This window comes from Mobula hypostoma, chromosome 18 (assembly GCF_963921235.1).
Source record: "Mobula hypostoma chromosome 18, sMobHyp1.1, whole genome shotgun sequence".
In the NCBI taxonomy this organism is placed as follows: Eukaryota; Metazoa; Chordata; class Chondrichthyes; order Myliobatiformes; family Myliobatidae; genus Mobula; species Mobula hypostoma.
In genome coordinates, this window is record NC_086114.1 from 46,494,405 (window position 1) to 46,517,783 (window position 23,379).

At 42.8% G+C, this 23,379-nt stretch overlaps 1 protein-coding gene across 1 annotated transcript in view; it reads left to right on the forward strand.

Annotated features, from left to right (window-relative positions):
* The first annotated feature begins 1,005 nt into the window (after positions 1–1,005).
* Positions 1,006–23,379, forward strand: part of LOC134358519 (lysyl oxidase homolog 1-like) — a 114,020-nt gene continuing 91,646 nt past the window's right edge. The window contains exon 1 of the mRNA XM_063070826.1: positions 1,006–2,474. Within this exon, the coding sequence (XP_062926896.1) occupies positions 1,346–2,474 (1,129 nt within the window). The 5' untranslated portion in view covers positions 1,006–1,345. The remainder of the gene's footprint in view (positions 2,475–23,379) is intronic.

Here is a 23,379-nt window from a genome sequence, read left to right on the forward strand (position 1 = left end):
CCCTCCATTTACTGCACATTCATGTGACTAATGCCTCTATTATATCTGTTTGCAATACCACCCCGGTAACATGTTCCAAGCAGCTACCTCTCCCTATGTAATAAAAAACTTGCCCTACACATCTCTGTCAAGCTTTCTCCCTCCCATCTGTCTTCTGGTATTTGACATTTCTATCCTGAGGGAAAGATTCTGACTGTCTACCCTAACTATGCCTCTCATAATTTTATAAAGTATTAGATCTCTCTCAGCCTCTGACGCTCCAGAGAAAACAACCCAAGTTTGTTCAACCTCTCCTCATAATTTATACTCTTTAATCCAGGCACCATCTGGGACATGCTTTCTTCTCATTGCTATCACCAGGGAGGAGGTACAAGAGCCTGAAGACCCACACTCAAATATTCACAAACAGCTTCTTCCCTTCTGCCATTCGATTTTTGAACCGTCTTTGAATGCTACCTAGTTAAATTTTTGCTCTATTTATTTATTTTGCAATTTATAGTAATTTTATGTTTTTGCACTGTACTGCTGCAGCAAAACAAGAAATTTCACATTATATAAAGCAGTGATCATAAACCGGATTTTGATTATTCTGATTTGAGAAACCATTTCTGCACCCTTTCTAAAGTTCCTCATCCTATAATAGGGTGATTAGAACAGGAGTGGTTTCTTCTGAATTCCCTCTCAGATTTGCTGGTGAACATCTTATAATTTGACAAGTCGGTCATTATGCCACACCAAGCTGGGAAGTGTATCTGGCACAGTAATTTAAATGTAGCACAGAGAGATTTAGGTAGTCTCTCTCTCTCTGTAGTTTGTGTGTGTGTGTGTCGTGGTGGGAGGGGGGATTGTAATTGCTGAGAATTCATTAAGAAAATCACCCCTCTTCCAAGATAATTTCAACGTGGAGGAATATCTAACCGATCGGCAAACTTTAAACTATGCTGTCACTCAAAGGGCGGTCTGGGCAGTTTTTTTTAAAGGGGAAATCAGTCGGGCGCAGGGATCCCACGGCATTCCCTTCTGTGGGAAAAGTGCAGAGTACTGTACACGAGTTGGTGGCTAGCAGCTGGATTCTGGAACCGGGGTAAAAAAGAGAGAGGAAGGGAGGGGGGACAGAGAGGGAGAGTAAAAAAAAAGTGAGGTGGTGCACTGAGGTGCCAGAGTGCAAGATTGGCAGGGCGCTGGGAACAGTGGAGTTGGCTGTGATCTGGAACACCCTTCCCCAACATGCTGGAGCTGTGCATAGTTGCGTTGCAGCGCTGCCGGGGAATCTGAGACCTGAAAGTTTTGCTTCTTGGTTTTATCTGTTTCTTTTCGCTTCCAGAGAGGATTGACGCTGCGCGGGATGCCAGGGGTCACGGGCTGGCTGCTTCCCGCAGTGCTGGGCTGGTTCTTTTCGCTGCCCCACATCGGGGTCCGAGCCCAGACCGGTGGGCCGAACGAGCGCTGGCGGCAGATGATTCAATGGGAGGACAACGGGCGGGTCTACAGCCTCCTCAACACCGGCTCTGAGTACGTGCCGGCCCGGCATTCGGCGTCCCGGAGCAATCCGAGGGTCTGGCTGGGAGGTTCCTCGAGGCGCCCCAGCGGGTCGTCCCGAGCCAGGGGCACAGGGCGGCGCCAGGCTCCCTCGCCATCCGTCAGAGCCGGCTCGGAGACGGTGAGGGGGCAGACCAGGCACCCTTTCGGCTTCGGCCAGGTCCCGGACAACTGGAGGCAGGGCGCCTTCGGCGACCCCACCCACACCCATCGGTACGTGCAGCCCGCCCCAAGGCAAGCCCCCCGGCCAAGGCCACGCCAGCCGCCTTACTCTGAGCCCACCTTCGCCCAAGCACCTTACCCCCGGTTCCCAGTGGGGCAGCCCCCTTACCCCAACTCTTACGACCCCAGCTATGAATATGGGCCGTCCAGGGGCTTTGACAACCCCGACGAGAGCCCTCCCTATCGCAGAGTGCCTTTGGATAGCGGTGGAGGGTACCCCTACCAGCCTAGGAACCGGTATGGCGACTATGGAGAGAACATCTACCCCTACAGATACCAAGGGCAGAACCCAGTACAAGAGAGATACAGCGTGCCCCAGTCACCGTATGCCCACGATGGTCTGGACAGGCGATACATGCACAGCCTGTACGATGAGAGCAGGGGACAGGCGGTCACGGCAGGAGAAGATCCTTCGTCGCTCTTGCCATCCACAGCATCCAGGAGTTCTGCCCTGCAGCCGGGTCCGTCCCCCGACGCCGGTCACTCGGGGCCGAGGGTTGCGAACCCCGACCTCCCACGCTCTGGTTACTACCCGCAAGCCGGCCGCATCGTCCCGGTGGACCAGTATCCCCCTGACCGCTCAGGCGATCCAAACGTGGAGCAGTATCCGTTCCAGAGAGCGCTTCCCAATGGTGAGATGGACCATGGCCGTCTGGTGCCTGGGCCAAGGTTGGCCTTCGGAAGTGTCTACCGACCAGATCGCACTGGCAGAGGTATAGTTTCAAAAATTAAGTGAAACAGGGTTTTGTTTATGCCAAACCTAACTTGAAATTATTATGTGTGCTTCGAGGGGAATTAAAATTCTTGGAATAGTTGTGTTCCTGGTTGGCGCGGCTGCAGATGTTAGTGAGATAAATCAGGTTTATAAAACATTGATTTTTCAAAAGCATGTTTATTAGTTAAGCAGTTTGTTTTAGTCTTTTTCTTGTCTGCATAGCCCCTAACAGCATGTCCAGCACTTATTACCTTAATTATCCTTAGGAAATTGTCGACGGCTGAAGATTAAAACAAGAAAATTGGGAGCTATGTGGGAGGGAAGAGTCAGATTGATAGGTTAAAAAGTGGGCTGAAGGGCCTGTACACTTCTATGCAAGACGAGAGAGCCAACTGATGCTGGAACAACAAAATTGGCAGAAGACTAGAGGTTTTCATTGATGTTTAGGGTCAAGACCCACTGTCAGGAATGAGGATTAAAACACTGTCCTTATACCATTCTAACCTGGCCTGTATAATCACAAAGTTTGCTGAATCAGCAAAAACTGAGACCCTTTCCAGACACGTGAACGCATAAGTTCAGGCTGACTGTGCATTTAAGGCAGGTATGCACTCTGTGGTAGATACTGACACTGATGAGATGTTAAAACTTGCTCTTTTGGTTAGACGTTCAACATCCTTGGCGTTATTTTGAAGAAGGGCAGGGAAGTTCCCTCAGCTGCCGAGGCCAATTCTCTGAGTCACCGGTACTAATAAAAAAAATTGATTATTTACTCTTCAATTTTATTTGTGGAAGCTTTTATAGGCAAAGTTATTGCTATGTACTGATCATGCACAAAAACAACTATAGTTGTGATGGATATTTGTTTCCTAGGCCATTGACCCGCTTTCTCATGTTTGCCAAGGTTGCTTTCTAAGGACAGCAGTGGCCACTTGTTATGATCAAAACTTCCATCTTTGTTTAGTTTCTGTTTGTAAATGGGAGTCAGTCCTCAGTTCTTAAAATATAAATGGCAAGCAATAATCAGCTTAAAGCTGAAGGCACAGCTTTGCAGACAAGCTCTGTATATAGCAAATGCTTTGTCTATGGAAAGTAATATGTAGCTCATCCACCTGGTTTATTGCTGCTCAAGAGATGCAATATAAGAAAATGAGTTATTTAATTTCACAGATGATTTTTCATATCAATGACAGATCTATCAATGTTGGAATGTTTATGTACTCAAGGAAGTTAGCTGCACAGCATTGATGGTGGGAAGCTGAGATCTATATCTGAAACTCCTAGACCTTTTTGTGCAAAAAGAGTATCTGAGGAAATATGCATGTGAAGTTACGCAAGTGGCAGAGAAAAAGGTGTAAATGTAGAGAGCAGTTTGGGCTTATTAGGAATGGCTAAAGAACATAAAGAAACATGGGGTGAACTGGAATCCATTCCTCTGACTTTGGTGTCTGAGGAATGATTCATTCATCTACATCGTTGGTATGCCTTTTTAGTTTATAGGAATTGTACCTGTGCTTTGGAAATGCTTTATGCTTTATGTTTAAGAAATGGTTTGTAGAAATAGAAATCCTGAGCTTTAAATGTTTTAAGAATACTGCTTGGATTTAAGTGTGTATTTCTGAAAATAAATGAATTGTGTTTTAAACTACTTTATAGCTGTAAGTACAGTACTTTCTCCCTGGTAGGGAGAGGACAGCTATTGCTCGAATAGTGGATATTGGTGTCTAAACTCTTCATGAAGAATAACTAGGGAAGTGAACTACTCTTTGAAGATTGGGTAGTTTCAGTACAACCTCCCTTTAGTGAGAGTCTCATATCTGATAGGACTTAAGGTCTCTGAGTTTAGAACTTTTCTGTCAGCAAACCCAATACAATCACATACTTCAGTTCCTGTTATGGTGATGCAATGTAAATTCAAGTCTTCTGTTAACTTTTGAGATCTGAACCTTGCTGGTAGGATCCTGTGTTTATTGCTCATGTCCTTTTGAGTAGATGGTGGTGCTGAGGCTCATTTCTGAGTTATTGCAGTCATTTTGGTGAAACTGCTCCCTTAGATTTGTTAGGGAGAGAGTTTCATGTTTTAGATTCAGCATTATGTTGAAGGAACAGTGATGCATCTCCAAGTGAGCTTGGTGTATGACTTGGATGGGAACCTGCAGATCATAGTGTTTCTCTGCACCCACTGCCATTGTCTTTCTTGGTGGGAGAAGTTCCAAGTGAGGGAGATGGATGGTGCACAATGCATTTATTGTTACATGGTCATGGAGCAAGTAAATGTCTAAAGGGTGTCAGCTTACATACAGTAGGTGTACATCCTGGATGATATTGAGCTTCTAAAAAGTTGGTGGTGCGCACTTGTCCAGATAAATAATAAATATCGAGATACAGCAGGGCAACAGGCTCTTCTGGCCCAGTGAGGCTGCACTGTCCAGTTACACCCACTTTGAAAGTTAAAGGTAAACTTATTATCAAAGTATATACATGTCACCATATACTACCCTGAGATTCGTTCTCTTGCAGTCATTCACAGTAAACATAAAGAAACACAATAGAATCAATGAAAAACTACACATAAGATTGTCAAGCAATCGATGTGGAAAAGACGACAAACTGGACAATACAAAAAGAAAAAATAAATAAGCATTAAGTATTGAAAACATGAGATGATGCATTCTTGAAAGTGAGTCCATAGGTTGTGGGAACAGTTCAGTGTTGGGGTGAGTAAAGTTATCCCCTCAGGTTCAAGAATCTGATAGTTGAGGGGTGATGACTGTTCCTAAGCCTGGTGGTGTGGGCTTTGAGGCTCCTGTACTTCCTTCCCGATGAGAGCATGGCCAGGGTGAAGAGGGGTCCTTGATGATGGATGCTGGTTTCCTGTGACAACATGCCTTGCAAATGAGCTCAGTGGTGTGGAAGGCTTTACCTGTGATTGACTGAGCTGTATTCACTACTTTTTGTAGTCTTTTCCACTCAAGGGCATTGGTGTTCCCATATCAGGCTGTAATGCAACATGTCAGTATACTCTTCACTTTGCACCTAAAGAAGTTTGTCAAAGTTTCAGATGATGTCCCAAAGTTGGGACCTAGGACAGATCATCTGAAATGATCACACAGGAATTTAAAGTTGACCTTCTCTACCTCTGATGCCCTGATGAGAACTGGCTCATGGACCTCCAGTTTCCACCTCTGTAGTCAATCAGATCTTCAGTTTTATTGTTGTTAAAGGAAAGGTTGTTGTTGAGGCACCTTTCAGCCAGATTTTTAATCTCCCTCCTCATTTCCCGCAGACCTGTAAATTATTCTAGCTATCTCCATTTTGAAAATATGATTAATTCTGTTCCTGTCACCCCTGCTGACAGTGAGTTGCTGATCATTGTTGCTCCCGCTTGGGGGGAAAATAAGTTTCTTTTCTATCGTGAGGCCAAAATGTTATCTACCGCCCATTAATGGAAACAGCTCACTTCTATCTAACCCAACATGTGCAATCACACTCTAGTACATCTCCAAACCTGCTTTATTTCAAAACCTATAGCTTCTGTGGTCTAATCTGGTAGCTAAAATCCCTCCTTAGAGCAATTTCTGCATCCTCGTTGGGATCTTTGTAGCCTTTCTGAAGTGAGCTGACCTGAGATGGACACAATACTCCATATCTGTCCGAACAAATTTTAATTCAAGTTCAGCACAACTTCCCTGCTTTTCTACTCTACGTCCCTATTGTAAACTGACCATTGTGAACATGTCCTGCCACTTTTAACCTGTCATTCAGTTCCTGCAGTCTAATTTATTCTTTAATCTTGCAATTAATATGCACACACTTTGGCAGGCAAAAATAACCTAACAGAAAGGATGGTAAACCACTGTCAAACACTGATGTATTATTTATAGAATTCATATTATAAAAGCAGCACATTCAGCCCAACATGCCAGGGCGTCTGCTTTACATAAACCTTCCATCATCTTACTCGACCTCTCAATCAACATAGCTTTTTGGAGTACGCCAGCACCTCTACTTCCTCAGAAAGCTAAAGAAATAGGACACATCCCCTATGAACCCTTATTTTTTTAACAACACACCTTAGAAGTCATCCAGATGCATCACAGTTTGGTAACTGCTCTGCTCGTGACTGTAAGAAACTGCAATGAGTTGTGGACACAGCTAGGCACTTCATGGAATCCAACCTCCCATCCATGGACTCTGTCTGTATTTCTTAATGCCTCAGTAAAGCAGCCAACATAATCAAATACCCCATCCACCTTGGACATCCTCTCTTCCCTCCCCTCTTATTGAGCAGAAGATACAAAAGCATGAAAGCACGTCCCAGTAGACTCAGGGACAGCTTCTATCCTGTTGTTGGAAGACTATTAAACAGTCGTTACTCCAATAAGATGGACTCTTGATGTCACAATCTACCGTGTTATGGCCTTGAGTTTGTATTGCGCCTGCACTACATTTCCTCTGTAACTTCAACATTCTGTTTTTGTTTTCCTTTGTACTCCCTTGATGTACTGATGCAATGAACCATCTGTGTGCAAACCATGGTATGAAAAACTGTACTCTGCATATGACAATAATCAACCAATTTAATGATTGCGATTAAAGAATCTTTGGTATTTTCTTCCTCAGTTGTAGAAGATAAACCATTGAAAATATTCATGTAAGGAAACTGGAGGTGAGGCCAAGACCAATTAGTGATGATGTTATTGAATAGCATAGTAGACTTGAGAAGCCCTGTGGTTAACACCTCTTATGGTCTTCAGATGCCCCTATTCCTTTTCCCTTTATCCAGCTTCTGTTTAAATGCATCTTTGATTTTCATCTCAACCTCTACTTGGGAGTGTGTTCCATATACAGTACTTCTTTCTTAGCAAAAAGATTTCTCTCATTTCTTTTCCATAGTTATACTAATCACATTATTTAAAATCAAAGGTCAGAAAATGTTGGAAGTATTCAGCGGGCCAGCAGTATCAGTGGAAAGAGAAAAAGAGTTGATGATCCTTTGCCTGAACTACTGAACTTCCTAATAGTTCTTAGAGAGTCAGTCATACGACACAGAAACATAATGTCTATGCCACCTATTACATACCTATCTATACTAATCCTGTTTACTAGCAGTCCATTATACATTGACAATTCAAGTACTGATGAATAGCTTTCGTCCTGAAAAATTAACTTTTTCCAATGAGTTTTCACAGGACTTTTTATTGCTTCTTTCAGATTTCTTGCATCGGCAGTTACCTTTTGCTCTTCACGCAAATCAAACTGCACAGCTAAAATGTCTGCCAAATATGGCTGGAAAAAGTTTAGATCAAGGTTTCCCAACCTTTTTAATGTCATGGACACCTAGCTGTTGGGAGTGGTTTAAACTAATATGGCAGGGGGATGGGAACAAGTATGATAGAGCTGAGGATGAACCAGCAGGTTTACAAGTAGATGATGGATGTAACATGAATGTAAAGAAGGACAAGCCAATGATTGGGTACAATGCAGGCACAGCAAAAAGTTAAATTTGACCACAGAGGCAAAATTCAAAAGGTTGAAGAATGCAGAACTGAAGTTCAGAAAAAATTCTTCTGTGGGACATATCTAGAAACATAGAAAACAATGGAAGCATTGGTCATGATCTTTCAAGAATCTCTTAATTCTGACATGGTCCTGGAGGACTGGAACATTGCAAATGTCACTCCAATCTTTCAGAAGGGAGGAAGGCAAAAGAAAGGAAATTATAGGCCAGTTAGTCTAACCTCAGTGGTTGGGAAAGTGTTGGAGTTTACTATTAAGATTGATATTTTAGGGTACTTCGAGATTAATGATAAAATAAAAGTCAAAGTCAGCATGGTTTCTGTAAAATGAAATCTTGCCTGACGAATCTGTTAGAGCTCTTCAAGGAAGTAACAAGGAGGTTGGACAAAAGAGAGGCAGTGTGTATAATTTACTTGGATTTTCAGTAGGCATTTGATAAGGTGTCACACAAGAGGCTGCTTAATAAGATAGTATCCTATGGCACAACAGGAAAGATACTGACATGGATAGTGGAAGGGCTGAGAGGCAGGCAGCGAGTGGGAATAATGGGGGCCTTTTTTGGTTGGCTGCTGGTGACTAGTGTTGTTTCTCAGGTCAGTATTGGGACTGCTGCTTTTCACATTGTCAATGATTTAGATAATGGAATTGATGGTTTTGTGGCAAAATTTGCGGATGATACGAAGCTAGGTAGGTAGTGCTGAGGAAGGAATGCAATTGCACAAAACTTAAACAAATTGGAAGAATGGGCAGATGGAATACAATGTTGGAAAATGTATGATAATGGATTTTGATAAAAGGAGCAATAGTGCAGACTATTATCTAAATGGGGAGAAGGTTCAAACATCTGAAATGCAGAAGGACTTTGGAGTCCTTGTGCAAGACTCCCGGATTAATTTACAGGTTGAGTCTGTGGCAAAGAAGGCAAATGCAATGTTGGCATTTATTTCAATACGAATAGAATATAAAAGCAAGGAGATGATGCTGAGCCTTTATAAGGCGCTAACCAGGCTGCACTTGGAGTATTGTCAACAGTTTTGGGCTCCATGTCTCAGAAAGGATGTGTTGTCATTGGAGAGAGTCCAGAGGAGGTTCATGAGGATGATTCTGGGAATGAAAGGGAGCACCTGGCAGCTTTGGGCCTGTACTCATTGGAATTTAGAAGAATTGGGGGCGGGGGGGGGATCTCATTGAAACCTACCAAATGTTGGAAGGATTAGATAGGGTGGATGTTGAGAGGATGTTTCCTATGGTGAGAGTAGCCAGAACTAGAGGGCACAGCCTCAAAATTGAGGGGCGACCCTTTAGAACAGAGGTAAGGAGGAATTTTTTTAGCCAGAGAGTAGTCAATCTGTGGAATGTTCTGCCACAGACGGCAGTGGAGGCCAAGTCCGTGTGTATATTTAAGGCGGAAGTTGATCATTTCCTGATCGGTCAGGACATCAAAGGATATGGCGAGAAGGCAGGTGTATGGGATTGATTGGGATCTGGGATCAGTTATGGAATGGTGGAGCAGACTCGATGGGCTGAATTCTGCTCCTGTGTCTTATGGTCTACCATTAACCGAGGGGTCTGTGGACCCCAGGTTGGGAACCCCTGGGAATGGGCCAAACACAGGCAAATAAGACTAGCTCAAGTTGACAACTTGGTCGACGTGGAGGAGCTGAGCTAAAGGACCTGTTTCTGGGCTGCATAACTCTGCCTGTAACTCGTGGCTTTGGATTCACCACGACACAGCCTAACCACACTGTATACTTATTGTAGCCACATACATTCCCTCACTGCCTACCAAGTGAACAGAAACAACCAAAAAATGTACTTTTTAAAAAAAAAAGTAAAGCCTGCAATGTTTTTAACAGCTGTTTCATTTACTTCAATTAGGGCTTGCCTTAAAATACAACATGCCTTGTTCTAATCGATAAATTATTGCAGCTGCAAAGAAAAAAAATCAACATTTCCCAAAGGCAATGATAGAACAGCTGCTTTTTTGAAAGCAAAGTGTGGAGGAAATTAAATCTCAGCACGTCAAGCAGCATCTGTGGAAAATGGAAAATCCTCAAATGCTGCCTGACCTGCTGAGTATTTCCAGCATCTGTAAAGTTTTGATTTGCCAACCAGAATGCCCATTAAAGCTAAACACATTTTTTGCTACTTCTAGAGTACTGTAAAAGTACATCTGTTTCACTAATGACAGGAAATCCCACTTAGTCTGTTTATAGGCACGAGAGATTCGGTAGATGTTGTAAATCTTGAGCAATGCACACAAAATGCGGGAGGAACTCAGCAAGTCAGGGGGCATCCTGACAAAGGGTCAGGTCCTGGAACGTCGACTGTTTATCTCCCTCAACTGATACAACTTGACCTGCTGAGTTCCTCCAGCATTTGTGTGTGTGGGTCTGTTTCATAAGTGCCCCCCAGATCACTACATGGTGTTATCTTTTAAGAAGTCTAATAACCTATTCAGTTCAAGGGTAATTAAGGATGGAGAACAAATAAAGAAAGCCCAATCTTTTTTGCAAATACACACAGTCATTTTCTGTATATCTCCTCCCTGACAGAAGTAATCAGAAGAGGGCTTGCCCCTGGATGGCTAGGGTCTGTAATGATGGATCCTGCCTTTTTGATTCACTGCCACTTGAAGAAGTCCTCTGTGGTGGGGAAGCTAGTGCCCATGATGGATCTGGCTAAGTCTACAATCCTTAACTATAGTGATTGACCATATATGGTACTATTGTGCTGCTATTTCCCAGGACGAGTATCTAAAATACTTCCTTAATCGCAATATCTACACAATGTAGAGGCTAAGCTGCTGAAAATATTCAAGACTGGAATGATCATATTTGGTCTGTGAGGCTTTTGAGAGTTAAGCAGGAAAGTATAGCTGGGGAAAGACTAGAAGATCTGATTAGCTATAATCCACTTGGATTGAGGATCTGGCTCAAGGGATAAACGGTCTGTTCTCTTGCTACTGTTTTTATTTTACTTAATGAACTTGCAAGATCTCCTGGTGTAGCTAAGTGGTAACTGATGCAAAATGACTTTTATCCCACTCAGAAATCATAGAGTCATGAAGTCTCTGAGCAGGGAAACAGCCTGTTCAGCCCACTTATCAAAAAGTGCAGTTTTGACAAATTATTTTTTCCCTGGGCATGGAGGTTCATAACACTGCCAATTTTCTGATGTCCCTCAATGAAAGTAATTAACCTTCAATGGACCTCAAAGTCTATTGACCTACATAAACAGATATATGTAGCTTTGAAGGTATTGGCCAGGTTATTTGGATTTGTATGATTTGGAGTTTAGCCAACAGCAAATAGCCTGCTCTTTATTGTATTGCTTACACTTTTATGTAATCTGCACCTCAAATCCAATCAAACTTCAAACAGTTATTTGAGTACATCTCTTGACACTGTTTCTCCGGAGCTGCATTGTTTCACAGTAATCTGCGGCGCAGGGTCAAGGTGCAGTTACAATCAACAGAAAGCCGTGTGATGATAGAGAAGTGGCAATTCTGGACTAAGCTTGAATTGGTCAATGAAAGATGCTCAACAGTTGTGGCAGGGCTAGAATGCCATCTCTTCTTTTAAAGTCAAATCAAGTGACATAAGGCTTCACTTCCAGTTGAGTTCAATGTCTTCTATGCTCACTTTGACTGTCAAAACATGGAAGAAGCATCACAAGCTTCCACATCCCTGGTGAATCTGTGATTTTAGTCTCTGAGGCCGACGTGCGAGTATCCTTCAGGAGGAGGAACCCACGAATAGCATCTGACCCAGACAGGGTACCTGGCCAGGTACTAAGGACCTGTGCTGATCAACTGGCTGGAGTGCTCACTGAGATCTTTAAACTCTCGTTTCAACAGTCTGAGTTACTCACCTGCTTCAAGCAGGCTTCAGTTATACCAGTACTCTAGAAGAATGTAGTATCCTGCATCAATGATTATTGTCCAGTAGCACTTACATCCACAGTGATGAAGTGTTTTGAGAGGTTGGCAATGAAACATGTCAACTCCTGCCTGACAGGCAACTTGGATCTGCTTCAGTTTGCCTACCGGTGAAAAGGGCGAACAGCACTGCCATTTCATTGGCTCTTCACTCAACTCTGGACAACAAAGATGCGTACATCAGGAGGCTTTTTATCGAGTACAGCTTGGCATTCAATGCTGTCATCCCCTCAAAACTAATAAGCTTCAAGGTATGGCCTCAATACCTCCTTGTGCAATTGGATCCTCAATTTTGATACTTGCAGATCCCAGTGAGTTCTGACTGGCAGCAACATCTCCTCCACAATCTTTATTGGCATGGGTGTGCCACAAGGCTGCATGCTTAGTCCCCTGGGCTGCGGACTTTACAATCATGACTGTGGCAAAGCGCAGCTCCAATGCCCTATACAAGTTTGCTGACGTCACCACTGTCATTGGCAAAATCAAAGGTGGTAATGAATCAGCATATAGGAAGGAGATTGAAAATCTGGCTGAGTGGTTCTCACAACAACAACCTCCTCTCACTCAATGTCAGCAAGACTAAGGAGCTGATTATTGACTTCAGGAGGAGGAATCCAGAGGTCAGTGAGCATGTCCTCACAGAGGGATCCGAGATGGTGATGGTCAGCAACCTAAATTGCTCAGTGTTATTGTTTCTGAGGACCTGTCTTGGACCCAGCACATAAGTGTAACGCCTCTACTTCCTTAGGAGACTGCGAAGAATTGGCGTGACATCCAAATCTTGGACAAACTTCTATAGATGTGTGTGTGTGTGTGGCCTCTGTTGGTCATGGTCGACCATGAGTACTGCACCTCTAGTAGTCACTGGTTTGTCGAGCAGTGTCGACTGTCGCTATTGAGGCTGATCCTGGAATGGCAGGCTCTGCTACGGTTGCTGCATGGGTAGCGCATTGTGGAATTGTTGTCCGCTATCCGCTGTGCTCTTCGTTTAGCTCTCCAGTCCTCAAACTGATACAGGATCACTCTTTCACCTCACTCTAGGTGTTGCTGAAGAGTACTTCACCATCTGTTGCAGTCATCTGCTGTATCCTCCCAGCACTCTGGTTGATTTTTAAGGCTTTCATGTCGTGTTTGCAGAGGTCCTTGAAGCGAAGCTGGGGTCTACCAACGTTCCTCCTGCCCTGTTGCTAGTTTTCCGTAGAGGATGTCCTTTGGCAGTCTATCATCCTTCATACGACGGACATGGCCCAGCCAGCGCAGTCTGCGTTGTCTTAAAAGCATGAACATTGTGGGAAGTCCAGCGCAGGAGGGGACCTCAGAGTTTGGGACTTTGTCTCTCCAGGTGATGCCGAGGATGTGAAGGCTATGCAGGTGATGTGTAGTGGAGAGACTATATGCTATGGAAACACCAATGCCCTTAAAAAAGAAAATACTACAAAAAAATAGTGGATACAGTCCAGTCAATGATAGGTAAAGCCCTCCCCATCATTGAGCACTTCTACACGGAGCATTGTCAAAGGAATGCAGTATCCATCGTCAAAAGGCCCCCACCATTATGGTCATGATCTGTTCTTGTTGCTGCCACCCAGAAGAAGGTACATGAGCCTTAGGTTCCACGCCACCAGGTTCAGGATCAGTTAGTATCCCTCAGCCATCAGGGTCTTGAACTAAAACTTCACTTGCCCAATTACTAAATTGTTCTCACAACCAATTGACTCACTTTCAAGGACTCCTCATGTCATGTTCTCAATATTTATTATTTATTTATTATTATTATAATTTTATATTTGCACAGTTTGTTCTCTTTTGCATACTGGCTGTCATCCAGCTGGTGTGGTCTTTCATTGATTCTGTAATGTTACTGTATTTATTGTGTATGCCTGCAAGAAAATCTAGTACATTGTGACATGTATGTACTTCAATAATAAATTTACTTTGAACTTAACTACATGGCCACCACTTCTGCCCATTTTACAGTCTGTTTATCCTTACTGCATGTATGTTTTTACCCTTCTTGCAAAGTATTATAAGAAGGCATGGCAGCACCTCTACTTTCTAAGACGTTTGTGCAGATTTGTCATGCCATCTAAAACTTTGGCAAACTTCTAAATATGCACAGTGATTCGTATCTTGACTGGATGCCTCAAGGCCTAGTATGGAAACACCAGTGCCCAAGAATGGAAAAACCTACAAAAAGTAGTGGATACGGCCCAGTCCATCAGAGGAAATGCTCTCCCACCATTGAGTACATCTACAAGGAGCACTGCCACAAGAAAGCAGCATCCGTCATCAAGGACTCCCACTAGTCAGGCCATGCTGTCTTCTCACTGCAGTCATCAGGAAGAAGGTACTGGAGCCTTGGGTCCCATACCACTAGGTTCAGGAATAATTCTTGCATCTCAATCATTGGCTGCCAAACCAGCGTGACACCTCCACTCCGAACCTACAGACTCACTTTGAAGGTCTCAGCAGCTCATGTTTTCAGTCCTCCCCCCACCCCCCACCCCCTTTGTGAATGCCTGCAAGAAGTTGAATCTCAGGGTGACGTATACATTGATAATAAATTTAATTTGAAGTTTTATATCATCAGTGAGTTCCCAAAATCCAAGTTGAAGGTGTTTACATAGAACAGAGTTAACATTACCAGCAAAAAGATTATTGTTAACAGCTTCTGACTTTGAATGCTTAAGTATATCTACCTAGATGCTTCTTGATGCAGAGTTTGTCCAGCATTTTGTGTGTGTTGCTCAACAATTTCAACATCTGCAGAATCCCTTGTGTCAAGTATATTATTGCAGCTCTCTAATCTGGTTAAACCACCCTTGGAGTATTGTGTTCAATTTTGGTTGTCTCATTGGAATCGCAGCTGGATTATTATTGTCACATGTACCAAGGTACAGTGAAAAGCTTGTCTTGTGCCTTGTGTACAAATGAACTTATTACACAGTGCATTGAGGTAGAACAATGTAAAACAATAACAATGCAGAATAAAGTGTAAAAGCTACAGGGAAAGTGTAGCTTGATTATAGGAAAGTTGTGATAGCTTTAGACAGTGTGAAGCAGAGATTTACTAGGATGCTGCTTGGAATAGTGAATAAAGGCTGGTTTATACTTCTGCGTTAACTGGACGCCGTAACCTACGCGAGTGGCCTACGCGCGTTGTAAGCGTTTATACCTGTGCGTTGGTGTGTCTGTGTCGTTCGGCAATTCGCGCACGTCACGCATGCGCACTCACCTGCCCGTGCAAGGCTTCATGGTCATGGTAGTCTCGGCGAAGTGTGACCTCCATTTTGGAGGTCTGTAAAGCCTTTTTTGGAAAGCATTGCAGACAGAGTTCCTTCCCCCTGCCCTTCAGTCGCCCAATGGGAAGCTACTGCAGCGTAGGATGACATGCGATGCTACCAAGCGGACCAATCACATTTGTTCGTTCTGTGTTGCCGCGACGCGCGGTTACATTTTGGGACAGGTGCGCATTGCAGCAACGCAAGCTCTCGCGTAGGATTCCGTGTCAGCTTTGCGTAGGGTTTACGGCGACGAGTTGACGCAGAAGTATAAATCAGCCTTAAGTCTTTTGAGGAAAGGTTGAGTGAGTGAGAACTTTTCTCTTTGGAGCAAAGCAGGATGAGACACAACTTGATAGAGGTGTATCAGATTGTGAGGCAATGATAGAATGGACAGCCACTGCAAGAGATAGTGTAAATGCTGATAGTATGGGGACATTTAGGAGACTCTCAGGCATAAAAAATGGAGGGTTGTGGGTTATGTAGGAGTGAGAGGTTAGATTGATAATGGAGAAGGTTTATTTAGGTCTGCACATTATCATGAGCTGAGAAGATTAAACTGTGTGGTGCTGTTCAATAGAGCAGAACTGTAGAAGTGGGAATTTACAAACAAATTATCACTGAGAAATGAGGTGTAAATGAATTCCATCAACTGGACTGCAGATTTGCATGCTTGCCTCTTGAGTGTTGATACAGAAAGTTGCTCAATCAAGGCTGACTTCAGAAGCAAGCAAGAAGCCTAGCTTGTGGATCCAAGCCTGACCATATGTTGAGTTCAAGTTGAGTAGGTACTAAAAAGAAGAATGTTAAGTTTTTGGGCTGCTTATTCAAAAAAATAACTCAGTTTATTTAGGAGGGGGATCAGGTTACATATCAAGTTTGGGTTGGGTATCATTTGCTTCTTCTTCCTCAGAAAGTTGAAACAGGCCAAACTTCCACAAAAGCTGTTGCTTAACTTCTACAGAAGCACAATTGAAACCATCCTGACCAACAGTGCCACAGTGTGGTATGCCAGCTGCAGAGCCGCTGAGCGACAAGACCTGCATCGCGTGGTGAAGGCGGCCCAGCGAATTGTCAGGATGGAGCTCCCAGGACTGGACACCATCTATTCCAGCAGACTCAGGCTACGTCCACACTACGCCGGATAATTTTGAAGACGAAGCTTTTTCTTTTCGTTTTGATCCTCTGTCCACACTAAAATGGCGTTTTCATCCCCCGAAAACAGAGATTTTCAGAAACGATCTCCAGAGTAAATAAATCTGAAAACGCCTAAAATCTGTTGCAGTGTACACATGGTAAACGGAGCTTTTTAAAACCGCTGTCATGACGTACCGCAACAGATGGCGACAGCGCGGCATTTCATTGTTCTTCTTATTATTATTACTTTATTGTCGCCAAACAATTGATACTAGAGCGTACAATCATCACAGCGATATTTAATTCTGCGCTTCGCAGAACCTAACAATTTCAGAACAGACAGCAACGAGACTGAAGCCAGGAAAGTTAGAAATGTACTCACCAAATACTTTGACCCATAGCTTACTGAATAAATAAGTATACTCACTTTGCCCTGTTTTCTGTCCTTGCTTGTATGAAGGTAAGGACAGAAAACACCCTCCGCCACCTCCAGTTTAAATTCCATAGGGAATATTTTGGAGGATCAAGAACCAAGGTGGTTTACCTATTTATGCAAGTACTTCTCTGACAATAGATGTGTAACAGCCTAATGTATGGAAATACAAGATAACACTGATGCAGACATGTTTTATACATTTAACAAGGTGCTTTATTAATGCAACAGAGTTGGTCAGTTTTTCAATGTTCGTCGTCAGCCAGGTCATACTGTCTGTGAACTCCTTGTTGGTTGCCTCCATACGCTCCGGTATTTGTTTTTGTTTTGGTTTTAAGTCCTCCTACGCGAGAGCCAAGAGCAATTCCTTTAAGTTTTTCTACTCTGTAGCTGGACAGACGCGTAACAGGTATGCCGTTTCCTCTTCGCTTGTTTCCTGTGTGTCCTGCGCATGCCCAGTAGGAGGAGATTCGCCCAAATATCCGTCTGATGTGGCAGAGATATTTTGAAAAATGCTTAGTGTGGACGCCTGTCGTTTTTACTCGAAACTGGCGTTTTCAAAATTATCCGGCGTAGTGTGGACGTAGCCTCAGGAGGAAAGCAATTAGCATAACCAGAGACACCATACACCCTGGCCGCTCCTTGTTTGACTGGCTGCCGTCCAGCAAAAGGTTCAGGACGCTAAAAGCCAGAACAAATAGACTGAGGAACAGCTTCTATCCCAGAGCTGTGCCCTTCATCACATCACTCCCATCGATCAATGACCGAAACTGTGAGCACACACAAGGATTCAAATACTTGCACTAACAGCACTTTGTGCATTACTGTGATACTCTGGTGTTGCTGCAACTTGTTTTCTGTTACTTATCTATTTAATACTGTCTTTCTATTACTGTCTTGTTTTTTTTCTACCACTTTATTTAATTGCCTGAGAGGAAGCCAGACAGAGTTTCATTGTACCTCTGTATAATGACGATAAAGATCATTCAATTCAATTCAATTCAATTCAATTCAATTTGCGGCCTGGGGCCACACAAGGCATTCTGCAGATGCAGGAAGTCTTGATCAACACAAGAAACAAGCTCTGGAGAGTGTGCGGAGGAGAATTACTAGGATGCTGTCCAGATTAGAGAGCATGGCTTAATCAGGAAAGGTTGTGTGAGTTAGGGCTTTTCGAGGGCTTTTCTCTTTGGGGTGAAGAAAATTTGATAGAGGTATACAAGAGGATAAGAGACATGGATTGAGTGAACAGTCAGCACCTTTTTCCCAGGGTGAGAATAACAAATATAGGGGAGCATTATCAGCTGATTGGTGGAATATTTAGGGGAAGTATCAGGTAGTTTTTTTCTTAACACACAGAGTGGTAAGTCTAAGCACGGTACCAAGGGTGGTGGTAGAAGCAGATACACTAGGGACATTTAAGAGACTCTTGGATAAGCACATGGATGAAAGACAAATGGAGGGCCATGTAGGAGGGAAGGGTTAGATTGATTGTGGAGTTGGTTAAAAGGTTGCCACAACATCCTGAATCAAAGGGCCTGTACCATGGCGTGTCACTAAAGCTTTGACAAACTTCTATATATGCACAGTGTAGAATATCCGAACTGGGTTGGATCATAGCTAGTATAGAAACAATGTCCAGGAACAGAAGAGTCTACAGAAAGTGGTGGATACAGCAAATTCTAGCATTGAGCACATTTATATAGTGCGCTACCACAAGAAAGAGGCATTCATCATCAAGGACCCCCACTTTCCAGCTTGTGCTCTCTTCTTACTACTTCCATTGTGCAGTAGCCTTGGGACCCACTCCACCAGGTTCAGGATCCCTCCCATCCATACCACAATCTCTTTGTCCCTTCTACCATCAGACGGGAAGTACCTCAGCATTAGGCCAAGGACTGTTAGGGTGGCAAACAGCTTCTTCCTCCAGGTCGTGAGACTGCTGAACTCCTTGCCATCACCCAGATGTCATTGCATATGAAGCGCCAGTAGAGTTTTACTGTTTACTTTTGAACATGTCGTAAATGTACCTTATGCTAAAATGTCAGTCTGCTGGATTTATTATTTGTTAATTTATGTGTTTGTGAGTTATATTTACTGTGTTGTGTACCTTGGTCTGGAGGAACATAGTTTTGTTTGGCAGTGTCTATGCATACGGTAGAATGACAATAAGCTTGATCTTGACTTGTCTTGACTTGATGAGGTCAGCTAGGTATCTTAGGAGGCACAAACTAGTTGACCCTGTTTGCTCTGGTGATATTGTGATCCAGAGGCTCTTTGCAAGTCAAGAATGAGGCATAAGCTTGCGGGGTATGGCCAAGTGTTACAACAACAAAGAATGAACAAAAAAAAGGTCGAGGTCATGTTATGCTAAAATCTAGCTCAGACCAGAGAGGTAAGAAGACATTCTAGGGATAAAGAATAACCTATGAAATGATCAGTTTTAATAGTATGATACCGACTGCAGAGAAACCTCTAGAAAAGTACAGAATCAGTGAGCGTCATGGTCATATACTTTCACTGAGTAATTACACACATACAGATCATTATGAAAAAGCATAGGAAAAATAAATTATAAGAAAATTACAAGTAACATAACAATTCTATATTCTCGGCCAATGGGGCCTGGTTACATACCCTGACTCTCGGTGACTGTAAACAAAGGTATAAGTAAAATTGAGAAGTGTAGGTCACAGCTATAGGGACCACAGCATATCATTAAAACAATTTATATCACAGATGAATAACTTAGAAAAAGAAAGGCAGGTTGTGATACAAACAATGAAAATAAATCAAATGAGATTGCAACCTTACGCAGCCGATAAAGTATTTGACAGAATTTGTACCCAGTCAGGTGCTGCTCCTTAGGCTCACATTGAGTTATCTTGGAATAGTGCAGGAGTTTGTAGACTTTTGTGGTCCAAATCTAAGGTGGTGATGACTTAGCATATAAGAGGGAGAATCCCACTGAATGGTGCCACAACAAACTCTCACTCAATGGCAGCAAAACCAAACAGCTGATTATTAATTACAGGAGGAGGACACCAGAGGTCCATGAGCCAGTCCTCGTTAGGGGATCAGAGTAGGAGAGAGTCAGCAACTTTAAACTCCTCAGTGCTATCATTTCAGAGGATCTGTCCTGGGTTCGGCATGTAACTGCCGTTACAAAGAAAGCATGGCAGCATTTCTACTTTCTTAGAAGTTTGTACAGATTCAACATGTTATCTAAAGCTTTGACAAACTTCTATAGATGTACAGTGGAGATTATACTGACTGGTTGCATCATGGCCTGGTATTAGAACACTAATGCCCTTGAGCGGGGGAAAGAAGTATTTTGGAAAAAAAGTATTGGATCCAGTCCATTTCATCACAGGTAAAACCCTCCCCAACATTGATCTCATCTACAAGAAGCATTGTCACAGAAAGTGGCATCCATCACCCTCACCATCCAGGGTCTCTTCTCACTGCTGCCATTAGTAAGGAAGTACAGGAGTCTTGGGTCCAACACCATAGGTTCAAGTGCAGTTAGTACCCTTCAAACATCAGACTCTTCACTTATCCCAACACTGAGCTTATTCCATAACCTTTAGACTCTACTACTCATGTTCTTGATATTTATTCCTTATTTATTATTGTTATTTTCTTTTTGTATTTGCACAATTTGTTGTCTTTTGCACTGTTGTTTGTCCATCTGTCATGTGTTTTTCATTGATTGCGTTGTTTCTTTCTATTTTCTGTGAATGCCTGCAAGAAAATTAATCTCAGGGTAGTACAGTGGATTCTGGTTAATTGGACACATTGGGGCTAGTACATTTTGGCCCAACTAAGTGGCTGTCCCAATTATCTGAATTTGCACGGAAATAGATGAAAAGGTATAAAAAAACAAACGACCGTTTGACTGAGTAATGAATAATGTATTTGAATGAAATATAGAAATTAGAACCCTACCTAGCAACCAACACAAAATGCTGGAGGAACTCGGCAGGCCAGGCAGCGTCTGTGGAAAAGAGAACAGTCAACATTTCGGGCTGGAGAAAAAATATGAGTCTGAGTTTAGTGGCATGGCGGGGGGGAAGGAAGAAACACAAGGTGATAGGTGAAACTGGGAGAGGTGAAGTAAAGAACTAGGAAGTTGATTAGTGAAAGAGGTACACAGCTAAGGAGGGGAAATCTAATAGGAGAGGGCAGAAGGCCATGGAAGAAAGAAAGAGGAGGAGCACCAGAGGGAGGTAATGGGCCGGCAAGGAGATAAGGTGAGAGAGGGAAAAGGGGATGGGGTATCGGCCCGAAAGGTCGACCCTTATCTCCCTCTGGTGCTCCTCCCCTCTTTTCTTTCTTCCATAGTCTTCTGTCCTGTTCTATTAGATTCCCCCTTCTCCAGCCCTGTATCTCTTTCAACGATCAACTTCCCAGCTCTTTACTTCACCCCTCCCCATCCCAGTTTCACCTTTCACCTTGTGTTTCTTCCTCCCCTCCCCCACCTTCTCACTCTGACTCCAACTTTTTTCTTCAGTCCTGCTGAAGGGTCTCGGGCTGAAACGTCAACTGTACTTGTTTCCATAGATGTTACCTAGCCTACTGAGTTCCTCCAGCATTTTGTGTGTGTTGCTTGGATTTCCAATGTCTGCCGATTTTCTCTTGTTTGTGATTAGAACACTCCCTAAACTACTACAGTACTATAAAACTATTAGTTCCAAAAAGTTATCAATGGAGGAATTATTCCAGTGTATGCTGCTGTATTCTTTTGATTAAATGAACAAAATCAGCACAGATATCTAGTCCAGATAATGGAGTGCCTTCATACAATGTGTCTGATTTGATCCTGAAAATCTTCATTTTCATTGTAACATTCAGTATGATTGTTGATACCTTCAGATTCATGGTTCCTAACTTGAAGTAGTGAAATCACTTCATTTTCACTCCTGGCTGTATCTAGCATCTCTAAGCTTGAATGCTTGAAACCGCTATGAGGAAAACAGTTCAAAATTATCTTACTGTTTATTTCTAGCCAACTATCAGTGCAAAAAATCACTGCTATTTGAACACAAACACACGCAAATGATGCTCTTTAAAAACTGTTTCCTCTAAGAACAGTGTAGTGTCTTAACGGCCACAGAAGTGCAGGTGACTGACACTAGTTAAAAACTGATCGTTAGCAGTCTCCTGTCCCAGTTAAGTGCATACTGTCTGAAATAAATAAAGGGAATCTTGACAATTTTCTTGGAAAGTTTTTATCCTTTAAGAGTAATACTAAAATAAGCGACTGCCCTGATTAACCTGTGGCCCAATAAACTGAAATCCACGGTTATGGTGACATATTTGATAATGAATTTACTTTGCTCTTTGACAGAAGGTCTGATTGGGATGAAAGTGGCAGTTCAATTGTTGGTGCTGGATTGTGTGGCAACACTTGTGAGCTGTCCCCAGTCCACTGATGCGTGTGTTGATTTTCACTGTATGTCTTGATGTACAAACGATGAATGAACTGGAAAATAGAATCAATGCCCTCCCTGTCAGCTGGCCAGAGATAACTGGAGATACTGAAGGGAAAGGATTAATTTTGATTAAATTTAACAGATTCCCAAAAATCATGGTTATATTGCAACTACCCAGATTCTTGTTCAGATGTTTGTCTCAGAATCAGAATCGTGTTTATTATTACTGACATACGAAGTAAAATTTGTTGTTTTGCAGCAGTGGTTCAGTGCAGAAATAAAATATTACTGGATGTTACAATAAGAAATAGTGTCAAAAAAGGGCAGAATAGTGATTGGTAGTGTTCAATGTCAAAGGCCATTTAGAAATCTGATGGTGGAGGGCAAGAAGTTATTCCTAAATAATTGAGTGTTGTTTGAAGATGTCCTCTGAGGCTGGGAGGCTAGCGCCCATGCTGGAACTGGCTGACTCTACAGTCCTCTATAGCTTTCTGCTATTAATGCTATATTTGTCAACATAATACTTGAATTTAATTTTTTTTCCATTGGAATAATTTGTTTCTTCTCTCTAGAATCTGAGCAATGCAAAGTTTAAAGTGTGGGAATGCTTGAACTTAACTTGAGAAGGAGGTGATTTTTTTTTAAACAACGTAGAATAGTACAGCACAGGAATGGGCTCTTTGGTCTATGATGTCTAGCCGAACATTATGCCAGATAAAACTATATCTCTTCTGTCTGCATGTGATCCATATTCTTCCATTCCCTGCAGGTTCACGGTTCTGTCTAAAAGCTTCTTAAACTTCACTATCATATCTGTTTCCACTACTACCCCAGAAGCCTGCTAGAGGCATCTGACATTCTGTGTTTTTTTAAAAAAACAAAAACTTGCCCCACTCATCTCCCTTAAACTTTTCTTCCTCTGGTCTTAAATATTTGATATTTCTATCCTTGGGGATACAACAATTCTGGCTGTCTGGTTCACGAGGATGATTGCGGGATTGAAGAGGTTAGCATATGAGGAGAGTTAGGCAGCTTTGGACCTGTACTCAGTGGAATTTAGAAGAATGAGGGGGGATCTCATTGAAACCTACCGAATGTTGGGAGGACCAGATAGGGTGAATGAGGAAAGAATGTTTCCTAAGGTGGGGGTGTCCAAA